At 40.4% G+C, this 11,763-nt stretch overlaps 1 protein-coding gene across 1 annotated transcript; it reads left to right on the plus strand.

Annotated features, from left to right (window-relative positions):
• Positions 1-2,276: 2,276 nt before the first annotated feature.
• Positions 2,277-11,763, plus strand: NCF4 (neutrophil cytosolic factor 4). The gene is made up of 10 exons (XM_009289946.2): positions 2,277-2,361; positions 4,160-4,244; positions 5,490-5,643; positions 5,956-6,026; positions 6,830-6,957; positions 7,954-8,011; positions 9,612-9,710; positions 10,450-10,580; positions 10,674-10,739; positions 11,535-11,763. The coding sequence occupies exons 1-10, from the start codon at positions 2,330-2,332 to the stop codon at positions 11,761-11,763; spliced, it is 1,053 nt and encodes a 350-aa protein (XP_009288221.1). The 5' UTR covers positions 2,277-2,329.

Consider the following 11,763-nt stretch of genomic DNA (forward strand, 5'->3'; position numbering starts at 1 on the left):
ACTGAGGCAAAGAAGGCACTGAGTACCTCAGCCTTTTCCTCATCCTCGGTGACAATGTTCCCCCCTGCATCCAATAAAGGATGGAGATTCTCCTTGGCTCTCTTCTTGTCATTAATATATTTGTAAAAACATTTTTTGTTGTCTCTAACGACAGCAGCCAGATTGCATTCTAGATGGGCTTTTGCGTTTCTCATTTCCTCTCTGCATGACCTAATTAGTATTATTACTGGCTATAATCTCTAGTAGAGAGTAGTGGAATTGAAGAGCTGTTTTCAATTTGTTTTACTCAGCTTACAGCAAAGCAGTTGTATAGACAATTTGTCTGTGAGGTTGTCTCTTGACTTGTTCTTGAAAAGCCATGTCTCCAGGTAAAAAATGAGCAAGTATTTTTGCATTGTGTTAGTATTATTACTGGCTATAATCTCTAGTAGAGAGTAGTGGAATTGAAGAGCTGTTTTCAATTTGTTTTACTCAGCTTACAGCAAAGCAGTTGTATAGACAATTTGTCTGTGAGGTTGTCTCTTGACTTGTTCTTGAAAAGCCATGTCTCCAGGTAAAAAATGAGCAAGTATTTTTGCATTGTGTCATATCCTCTGTCTCTTAAAAGATGTACCTGCATTGTATCTAGATTATCTTCCAAGAGATTTGAAAAGATTAGAATATCCTTTTTATGATTTTCTTGTCAAAACTATGATATGCATCAAATATAGAGTTACCTTACAAGCACCCCTCCAGCCTTTCTCTTTCACTTCTATTAAAGTTTGTGCAGTTCTTGTGCTTTCCACAATCTTTTTGCATGTGTCAGGAGGGCCCCTCTGAATTTGCATGAGTTCATATGTATTGATCTTGTGACTAAGATTTCTGGTAAAGGTGATCTGTTCCTATTTCCTTCTGAATGTCAGGAGAAAGCAAGAGGATTGCAGTTCGAAAACGTGATTATTGTCTCTCTCACTCAAGGCAAAGGGAAGAGAATAATGAGCCTGACTTCAGGTTACATGAGGACTGCACATTTAGCAGGCCTAATCAAGAAAAAGGAATACATGGCAGAGTGCGAAGGTCTGGGGAAATACTTATATCCAACATCACCACTTAAAACTACTCTGCTAAGTCTGTGTGGGCAGCACAGAGTAGCAGATCACTCAGAAAATACAGTTCAGAATTTTGTAGCTTCTTCTGGTCCCTTCTGATCAAGAGACACTATATCCCCTCTCAAATTCTATAATGGTGCCTTCAGTTATCCACAGGAAAGAGATGGGTGAAGAATTTACTTCATTAAAATGCAGTGAAATGCAGTTTACTCTCAAGGCTGATGATTACAGTTGTAAACAGAGTTTTATTTTGAAGGATGCTAGTTGACTTTTGCTCCATTCAGATGAGATTTTTTGTGCTTGACAGCAGAAGGAGGAGAAGGAACCAAATATGTATTGAACATGAAAATGGAAGAGAGTCAAAGACTGAAATGGGGGGGCAAAGATACTACACATGACAGCTTTTGACTAAGGCAGATAAGCTATGCTGCAACTTATCCGCAGTGTTAGGAAATGATGGTTTCCTCATCACTTTCTTCCTTTTATTTTCTTCTTGAAAGATTGTCAATACACAAATGTGTATTGTTTTGAGCACACGAAGCTGAAAAGATCCCTGCTCCTTCAAGGACTCATGTCTTACTTGCATTGATCCATCCTTCAAAGTTCATCTCCTAATCTCCTGTGCCTGATACCCTGGTACCCATATGTTTGACAAGGCTGAATTTCCTGATCATACTTTCTGCTTCCACTTGAAAATTTATTCTTTAGCTCCACCTCCTGGCTTTTGGTCCATGGAAGGGAGGATTCTCGGGGAGTCACAGAGCTTCAAGAAGGGATCAGAAGTATTCATCCTAGTTTACAAATGTTAGCATAGAGGTGTATATGGGGACATTTTAGCTGGGGCAAAACAGAATTTGTTGAGCCCACTCATACTGGCTTTGCACAGAGGCAGATGTTTCGGTGAAGAGGTGGACAATGGAATATGTGGCTCATAGTTTCTGCTTTTTGTTGGGCTTTTGGTTTCTCAACGGTGGCAGTTTCGATACATGACAGACATCACAAAACAGGCTTTCTTTATGACTGTTTTTTCTCTAGGACTTCCTCAATCTCACGGGGGTGGGGAGGTACAGAAGAAATCGCCTGACACTGAAGCATTAAAAAAAAGCTCTCTGAGGCCTTGCAAAGGAGTCTTGATTCACACAGGGAGAATTGCTTTGACTGTGTTCATCCTATTCAATCAGGAACTGCACAAGAAGTGGAGGAATAGAGCTTAGCCATCTGGATTTAAGAAGCTGAAAACCATGTCTCTTCCCCGTCAGCTGCGAGAAAAGAGGTAACGTGTCTCTCCCTCCTCCTGCTTCCCCACAAGCCTCCATGTAACTGCTACGATCTGTTCATTTAATTTGGATGCAAGCTTCTTTGATGATTCTAAAAGGCTTCTTGTTATCATAGCTTCCAAACTATTAGGCTGCTCAGCGTGGAGCAGATCATTTCTTAAGTTGGAGTGGACTTTTTTTCTTCTTTTCCTGGGGAATATTCACCACCTAGGACAATAGTGGGTCATTGTCCTCTTTATAGCTGCAAACAGTTTCCCTTTTACTGGGGTTTGTGATATGAGTGTTTGTGATATGACATAATTATATCTCTTGATCTCCATAACCACATCCCTCTTCACAGTAAGTGGTAGTATTTATGGTGTTGTGGGTGGTGCTGATTCATGTCATTCTCCTCGTACAGCAAGCTATTGCAAGACTTTGCATCATTACTTCAGCATTCCAGATGGGCTACGCATTGTGGAAGCCTCTGCTTGGGATATTGTCCTAGCAGAATAAACTGAGCCAACTGCCATGGTTTTTGTAGTATCAGAATATTTAACATTATGTCAGCTTGGCATTTCTTAGATGATCCTTTTTAAAGTTTCTCTTTCTCTCTACCTCATTTGTTATCCTTTTTTCCTCATTCTTGATCTTTTTTACATAAGTGTTCATGTAAATACCACGCTAACAACATTGAGTTGTAAGATTGAAGCAAAGGTGAATGTCTTCTGTTTGTTAAAGATGTTGTACCAAGGAGTAGGTCCCAGAGAAAAAAGCACCTGCCAATCCATGGCATTTTATTGTGTGGACAATATAGACAAGAAACATGAGAGTGTGGTCTTTGGCTGCTCTTTAGGTGTTCCTGCAGGGATCCTTCCTTCTCTCTTACTTCAAATCCAATACTTTCTAGGATCTGCAAAGCTCATTCTAACCTTGCCCACTATCATGTGTTCCTTCACACATTTTTGACATTTTTCAAACAAGTATCTTTGTGCTTGCTTCAGGTTATGTGCTGTGACTGGGAGGTCTACCTGTAAATATTTGCTAGGCTATTCGTTCTTTTTTCAAAGCCTCTTTAAGAGTCTGCTTTACTGTGATGTTTACAAGAAAACTTGACAACATTTTGACAGCTGGTGCAGGCACCACTAGTTATTATATAGAACAATACTACGTCTTTGTTTCTTTGCTTTTTTTCTGTTTGGGCTTATCCTTCTGTTGTCCTTAATCTTATATATATATAAGGTACATTGTATGCATCTTACACATAGAGTGTAAAGTTTTTAGGAATTAGCTTTGTGCTGTCAGTTTCTACAGCACCTAGCACAGCAAGCTCTTTTCTCAGAACTGTTTCCTATTCCCTACAGTAATGCAGTAATAATAACAGCATAAATCATGGTATATAATGACCTTCTTAGAATAAGAGATACTGCTGCAGAGTTATTATTGTAAGTCTACTAGATGCTGTAGGAAGGATTAAGAATGCATCCACGGCTGATCACATTTCTTGGGAAAAGCTTACCAGCTCAAGTGTTTCTTTTGTAGTCCTGCTACTCTAGCAAGCCTAGGAATGATAGGGATGTTTTTCAGGCTTGGTGAATCTTCGCAATGGTCACTGACTTGTGCTGAACTTACAGAAACTTGACATCTCAAGATCAGACCTCCAGAGGAGGAGAATGACACCACGAGTTTCCAACTTCTTGGTTTTGACACTAGATAATGTGATGTTGCCTAAGTATCTTTGTTCTGTACGGCATAGAGACCTCCGAAGGCTAATGCCAGTATGAGTAACCTAAATTTTTTGTTCTTGCTTCACAGTGATTTTGACCAGCTTCCAGATGATGTACCTGTTTCAGCTAACATTGCAGATATTGAAGAGAAGAAAGGCTTTACTAATTATTACGTAAGAAGGGAGATTTATCCTGTATCTATATGCCCTCATCTGTGACTGGTTTGGTTGTGGGAAGCAAAATGCAGTTGATCTGGTGTAGTTGGTTTTTGGCATGAATAGTTCTGTGCAGAGAACTTCTCAGTGCTTCTTTTTTCTGGAATGGAGGTTAGTCTAGCACGGATTTAGTCTAAAAATTTATTGTCTGGGTGAAATGTGACAGAGGTATCCTCTAACGTTGCTTGTTTTCTAATTTCTAACCTAATTTCTGATTTATTCCCCATTAGAGTACTGTACCTTTGGTGAAGATAGTGGGAAAGGAACTCAAAGAGGGTAGAAGGGGTCTTGTCTTCATAATTCCGTGGTACTGGCAAGTTAGGATGCTTCCATCTCCACAGAAGGTAGCATATTAATAAGTCATGAAAGAGTACACAGGAAGGGAATAGTAGGGAAAAGCACTTTGAGGTTTTCTGAAGAGGGGTTTTGGATAAGACCAGCTCAGTGTGGCTTCTGCAGGGTATGCTGCTTTTGCTGGAGACATTGCTCATAAAACCTTCCCACTGCAGTATGCAGGTTTTACTCTGGAATATAGTGATGTGTGTTGCTCTGTCTTTATGTTTTCTGAAGGATCTGGCTGCAATGTGACTCAGAGGTCAGTGCATGGAAATCGTGGGCTCCTTCAGAGCAAAGCAATTTTGGCAAGAGATAACAAATGAGATAGTGGTTGAAGGAGGGCACTGGAAGTAAGGCAACTAAGTTTTTTTTCCTGGCCTTACCTTTGGTCAGACCATAATTTCTGAAATTGTGTACTTTAAAGTCAAAAAGAAGTATGAATGCCTTCAACTCTGAAAACCATACGTCTGTCTATAGATTTAGATGTCCAAAGCATCCTACTGTAAAATACTTGTATTTACCTCCCTAATACATTTTGTTTGTCACTGAGGGAAGGTGTGTAAAGCATAAAGTAGCATCTGGTCATTACAGGTTTCCTTTTAAGATTATGTAATAGAAAGCAGCCACAGGGACATGATCCATGGGAAAGCTGGACCCACACATATACCACACTGTGTGGTGCTAACTTGTTATTTTCTAGTACTTGAGTCTGCAGATGCTTAACTGAAGGCTTGCTTTCTACTCTGCCCCTAAGACAAAATTCCCACTAGCAGAGCACTGATCTTATGTTCCTATTGTATGCCTCGCTTTCATTTGGTAAGTATTTATAAGCATGAACATCAGCCTGAATCCCCTTCTCTGTTTCAGATGTTTGTCATTGAAGTAAAGGTTAAAGGTGGTGGCAGATACCTGATTTTCCGACGCTATCGTCAGTTCTATGCCCTGCACACCAAACTAGAGGAGAGATATGGGGCAGAGAGCAAAAATAGCCCTTTTACCTGCACACTCCCCATATTGCCAGGTAAACTGTCAGTACCAAATCTGTGTGTGATTAGCAGCTTTCTCAGCCCCAGGCTGTCCTAAAGAGGAGTGCATTGTAGGGAAGTACCCAGGATTGCTAGTCGTGACAAGGAACTAGTTCCCAGCTGTGGATGCTGGAGAAGTCAGGTTCTACTGGCAATTCCTCCACTTGTGGTAAAGTTCATTTAGAAACCTAAAATCCTTTAGAAAATAACTATTTTCTTGGAGATCCTACTTTCTCCTGATTGCTTCATTTCTCTGACAGCCTCCATTTTTTTTCTTCAGTAACTGTCACAGGTTTTATATTTTCCAGGGAAGGTTTATGTTGGGGCCAAAAAGGAAATTGCTGAGAACAGGATTCCTATCCTAAATGTCTACATGAAGGTAAAACTTCATTTTAGGGTAGAGATTGCACTGAGCACTGCAGATTCTTACCCCTTGAAATCAGCTAAGAGAGACAGTACTGTTGTAGTCCTAGGTATCTGCTTCTCTCTGTTTGTTTGTATTGTTTTTCCTGAAGACACAGTGTCCATGCTGTGGGACAACCTGCAGTCCTATTCCCCAGATTGTTCAGACTGTAGGATCTGCTGGAGTACACAAAGGCTCACTCCCTGCCTTCACATATAGATAGATAGACTTACAAAAAACCCCCGAGATATATGAGGAAACGCTGAATCTCCAGGTGTTGTACGAATATGGAGTTGGTATGTGCACCTAAGGCACTAGGAGAGTGGGGTGGGCTTCTAGGTGTACCTGCTCTACAGTGAAGACACAGCCAGTAACATTGAGGAGAGATATTCTTTGTGTGCAGGTTAACTGAAGACCCAACTTTAAATCAGTAAAAGTCTGACGCACTGGCCAAGTCTTCCAGTACTTAAGATTGCCTTCTTTCCACAGTCATTCATGTTCTGAAGGGAAATACAAAGAGCAATTTACTCCTCCTGCAGTAAAATCAGGCACAAAAAGAGTGAAGCGATACATTGGCCAACTCCAGGAGTAAACAGGAGAAACTGTCAGCTGTTCAGATGTGTCCTGCTGAGTGAGAAGGGAGAGGAGGGAGATTTTTGGCAGTAATGAATATCCTTCATGATCCTGTAGGTCAGAGAGGCTTATTTGTTACATGTAAATAAATAGAGAATTGGTCTCTCCCACTGTTATACTCTGCTTCCTACTTGCTCTTGGCACAGAACCTACTCTGCCTACCCGTTTGGGTGTTGATGGATGAAGAGGTACGGCTGTTCTTCTACCACTCAACCTTTGATAGTGAACAGGTGCCTCACAGACTGAGACGGCTTCGCCCACGGACACGCCGAGTGTAAGTGATTGACATGTCTTTTCAGCATTGCTTGATGTAAGAGATGCTGTCCAGTTTTGGGGGGAGAGAGAGACGAGGATCACCACTGTGTTTCCCAAGTGAATCCATGAAGTCCTAATATGAGGATCTTTGTGGTAGAGTGGACAAAGGGTATTTCTTGTTTTCAATAATCTAAAATTTTTGAAGTGAATGTGGTACTTGCATTGAAGGAAAATTCCAAAATGAGAGTTTAGCTTGCTTTTAAAAAAATGCTGCTCAGCTCTATCTGTTGATAATTCTTTAACGGTAATACCTGTTATAATGTGCAGAATATACAGGCCATGCTTAAGGACATAGGCTTGCACCACTGAAGTCAATGTGAGTTTTGGCACTGAATTCGGTGAGATCCGGTTCAGACACTAAATGAAACTGAATACTTAATTTGTTCCTGTCCTTTGTCTAAACAGGGGCCTGTCCTACATAGCAGCATTGACACCCCTTTGGAGAACTGCTAAGTAGACGTCATACTTCATTACCCTTCAGACAAATTAATTCTCCTTTCAACACAGCAAAGATAGACCCACTTCCTTTTCACTTACCTCAAACAGTGCAAAAAAAATGCATGTGTGTATGCAGTCCTGGATGTGTGCATCATGGCAGGGTTTGAACTGAACGCCATAAATGCTAGAAACAGGGATGTGCAGAAGGCAGAGTAGGGGGCCTGAGCAGTGCTGTGGAAGAGAGGTCCAAGATACTGACAGCATTGAAAATTCCATCTGTTCTCAGCAGCAGACATCATCAGATTGCTGCTGCTCTGCACTGAAACTGAGAGAACTAGGGCAATGTTGCTGCATCCATATTTATTTACTTCAGTGCTGCACACAGATTCTTAGGCAGTTTCTCCAGTGACCTATGGCTTGCCTGCCTCTTAAATAATGAAAATGCAGACAATGTGCTACTGATCGTGTAGTATCAGTAGAGACGCATCTACCTCCCTGTTGTCTCCTTTTTTTTCAGTAAAAGCATTTCACCTCAAGTGCCTATTTCTGACCGCATGGCAACTCCACGGGCTGAGGTGAGTACTCTGCACTATCTGTCATAGGATAGGAGATTAAACTCTGTTTTACTTTGGTATCTCAGCGATCAAGTTGCCTTTTCCAATTAGAGCTTGGGGAAAGAAGGGAAAGTGAAATCGACACAGGAAAGCAATTGATTTTAACAACAGGGAATGAAACAAAGGATGGACAGAAGTGTTCTGTTCCTCCTTACTTGAGTAATAGTAAGGTCCATTGTGAAGTCAGAGTGACAGGAGGTTCAAAATTGGGAGACATGTACAGCTTACTGTCAAATGGTCCACATTTACATAGTGATACCCATAAATTAAATTTAAAACAAGCACAAGCTTCAGTCTCATTGACTTCAGCATGTGTTTAAAAGCTTTGCAGGTGAGGCATCTTAGTATAAGTGTGCTACTGAAAAGTGCCTATACCCTTGTCTTTTGCTATATATATTGTCTTGGTATTAAGCACATGGAACTGCTTTGTAACCAGTACTTGTCTGAGCATGGTCTTGCTTCCTGGAACACGTGACTTTGCCATGTAAGATTAAAAAAAAACATGCAAGTGCTTTGAGGTTTGTTGGTTTTGGTTTTTACACTGAGTATGGCAGGTCTTGGATCAGTCATCTCTCTTGGGTTTTATCTATTAATTTATTAATATTGAATATACCTACCAAAACTTTTCAATAGATGAAAAAAGGCTTTTGAAAGAGCTATTAAGTAGACATATGAACTACTAGCACAACAGTAGACATTGTCTTTTTTTAATTATTATTATTAGGAGAACTCTTGGCATTAACGAGACCAAAAGAACCATCTCCACACAGAATAAAGAACAACTTTTGATTTTTGCTCCTCTAACAGCATTTAAATGTCTACCATGTTCTGTAAGGACAATGGGGGAGATGTGCATTTTTGATAACTTGGCCACTTTAATTATTCAAGAACAGCTTGTTAGGGTGGTAGCATGTGCTTACCTCCTTCCCCCCTTGCCCTGCCCCAAGGGGGCATCTAAGTTCCATTTTAACTACATGCCAATTTCCCAGACTTCCCCAAATCTCTCAGTTCAGCATACAGGCCTGAAAGCTAGATGTAAAAACAACAGTTAGTTACCCTTAAATTAGGACACAACACTTTTGCATTTTTTTAAGGCTCTTTGTGATATTTTGCAGCAAATCTGAAAGCTGTAAAACTGCAACCAGAAATAATATATATTTTTTCAATTCTCAGGATTTCAAGTTTTCAAGTTTTCAAGTTGTCAGTTGTCTTCACCTCTGTTGACTTACTTGCTCTTAAGTGTTTTCAACTTCTTTATATTTATTTCTCTGGTGCTCAGTGTCCTGCCACTTTAAGAATCCTAGCATGTAGCCCTCTCAGAGCCGTGTTTATCCTAGTGCTTTCACCACTTCTTCAAGGCATTTTTGTGTGTGCTGAGTAGGAGAAGAAATTGTGACAACTGCAGACTACGGTCATATATATGACCTTACCCCAGAAAGGGGTCTGTGATGACAAAGTGCATACTATCATGCTGTTTTATGCTCTCACCCCAAGAACAGAACAAAAGATTCACCTTTGTAATTCTGTGAATTAATAATTTCAGTGTTATCACTTTCCATAGGCACTGTTTGATTTTTCTGGAACCAATAAACTGGAACTCAGCTTCAAGAAGGGAGACTTGATCTATCTACTCAGCAGAGTAAACAAAGACTGGTTGGAGGTAAGACTGCAATAGCGGTACTGAATTATTAGCGTACCTTGAAATATATGAATAGAAAGGGCTCTCCTAGTCCTTGGGACCTGTCTCCTCCTTTCAAGAAGAAACTGTATCATAATCAGGTCTTACTGTCAAGAATAAATCATTGACTTCAAATTTGAAATTGTTTCCTTCCTTGATGGTTTTAGCTTACAACTTTTCTGCCCTCTAGACTTCAGTTTTCATTTGCATTTGCTTCTGCGGGAATGTTTTTAAATTCTTTGGAAGTTATTAGAACACAAAAAGGCCACAGAAAGGAGATGGAAACTCCATTTCAGCAGCTAATTGGTTTCTTGCCTCAGGGTGAGTTGCTATATGCTTCATGCTTCATACCACAACACACGTCAGCCTGATTAGAGAGAACTTGGGCAATGCAGCAGTGTTCTGAAAAAGGATGAGGAGAACATACTGTGTGTTTGCTGATATGATATCTCTGCTTGCTCAAACACCACAGCTTTCCTTGGTAACCATCTGACTTTCGTTATTTACACACTGTTTCACTCCTCCGCCTTGTATTTGACTATGCAATTGTATAAACTTTTTGTAGGGATGCCATCAGGTCACTTCCATAGCCTTTCTTTTCTTGATTATAGTAGAAAAATTCTTACTGTTGTTTCCATGGAAATTAATTGAATTCCAGAACTTATTGTATGTGGCAAAAATGGCATGGTTTTCTTCATTCTAACACTTCCTGTCATTCCAGGGAACAGCTGATGATGCCACTGGGATTTTCCCATGTGCTTTTGTGAAGATCATAAAAGATTTACCACAGCAGGAAGACACAGTTAATAAAGTTCGTTGTTATTACCATGATGAGACTGTGAGCACTATCAGGTAATAAGAAAATAGTCTTCCAATTTACCGCTGAAGAAATGCCGACAATTCTCTTTTCATGATATGTAATGATTAGATTTGTTCTTGTTACAGGGATATCTCAGTGGAAGAGGATCTGAGCAGTATTCCATCATTCAGAGATCTCATGGAATTGATGAGGTACAATGCAAGCAGTTAGTTGTATGTTTAATATCATTTAAGCATTTGCCAAGTTCCTTCCAGTCCTAGATTTTCCACATTCTACTTGGTCATCACTGTGTTTTGGGTGTGAAATACTTTTCAAGTGTCCTGAAAAGGTTGTACTTTGACTTGGCCCAGGGCCATCTGTGCAGACACTAGTCTGCCTTGGGATTGTCAGTAAGTATGGAATGCCACACACTTCTAACTCAATTATGCTGGGTAGAAGTTTCCATTTCTTGTTCTAAGATCAGAGCCGTACCCCCATGCAAGGATCTTTTGTCTAATATACTACTTCAGGATGCCGGACACCGCCTTCAAACACCTGTTAAACTAGTGTTAAACTAGGTTAATCTAGTGTTGAACATCAAAACATTAGAACATCAAATATTAGTAATAGAACACCTGTGCTAGTATTCTTCCATTCCTTAACCTGCCCTCCCCTCAAAAAAACCAACCATAAGTAAGCAAAAGTGGGTAGCAACTACAGTCAACTCTTATGTGTGGGAATTTTATCAAACTCACAGATTAATTGTGCCATGCACGTGGTGTTACTGGAAATGGTTCTTGGTTCTGACAGATTTCTTAGCTTAAACACAACACAGCATGAATGTGGCTGTATGATTTCTAGTATTAGCTGTATCAAGAATGCCGAGACACCCAAAGCTTTGTGTGGCTTTTAGCAGAATGAATCAGATTGCTAGTACAGTGTTCATCATGCAGCACCTCCCAGGCATTCCTTGATTTCTGGGGATCAATCCATTTCTTTTCTACCAGGCGGGAGTTTGGCCAAGATGACATTGTTTTGAATTACCGGGACCTTGATGGTGATCTGATCCGGTTGCTCTCCGATCAGGATGTTGAACTCATGGTGTCTCAGAGCAGGAGAAGGCGGTCTGAGAAGCATTTCTTCCCTTGGAAGTTGCACATCACTCACACAGATGACTTGGGTGTCTACAACACTAGTCCAGGAATAGGTGCTACTCAAACAGTAAGAGCAACGTAA

Source organism: Aptenodytes forsteri, unplaced genomic scaffold (assembly GCF_000699145.1).
Source record: "Aptenodytes forsteri isolate BGI_AS27 unplaced genomic scaffold, ASM69914v1 Scaffold284, whole genome shotgun sequence".
In the NCBI taxonomy this organism is placed as follows: Eukaryota; Metazoa; Chordata; class Aves; order Sphenisciformes; family Spheniscidae; genus Aptenodytes; species Aptenodytes forsteri.

Coding starts and splice junctions, on each gene's coding strand:
- NCF4 (XM_009289946.2), top strand. CDS start 2,330: ATGTCTCTTCCCCGTCAGCTGCGAGAAAAGAG. Junction 8,012..9,611: donor TGGCAACTCCACGGGCTGAG/GTGAGTACTCTG, acceptor CACTTTCCATAG/GCACTGTTTGATTTTTCTGG. Junction 10,581..10,673: donor GAGACTGTGAGCACTATCAG/GTAATAAGAAAA, acceptor TTCTTGTTACAG/GGATATCTCAGTGGAAGAGG.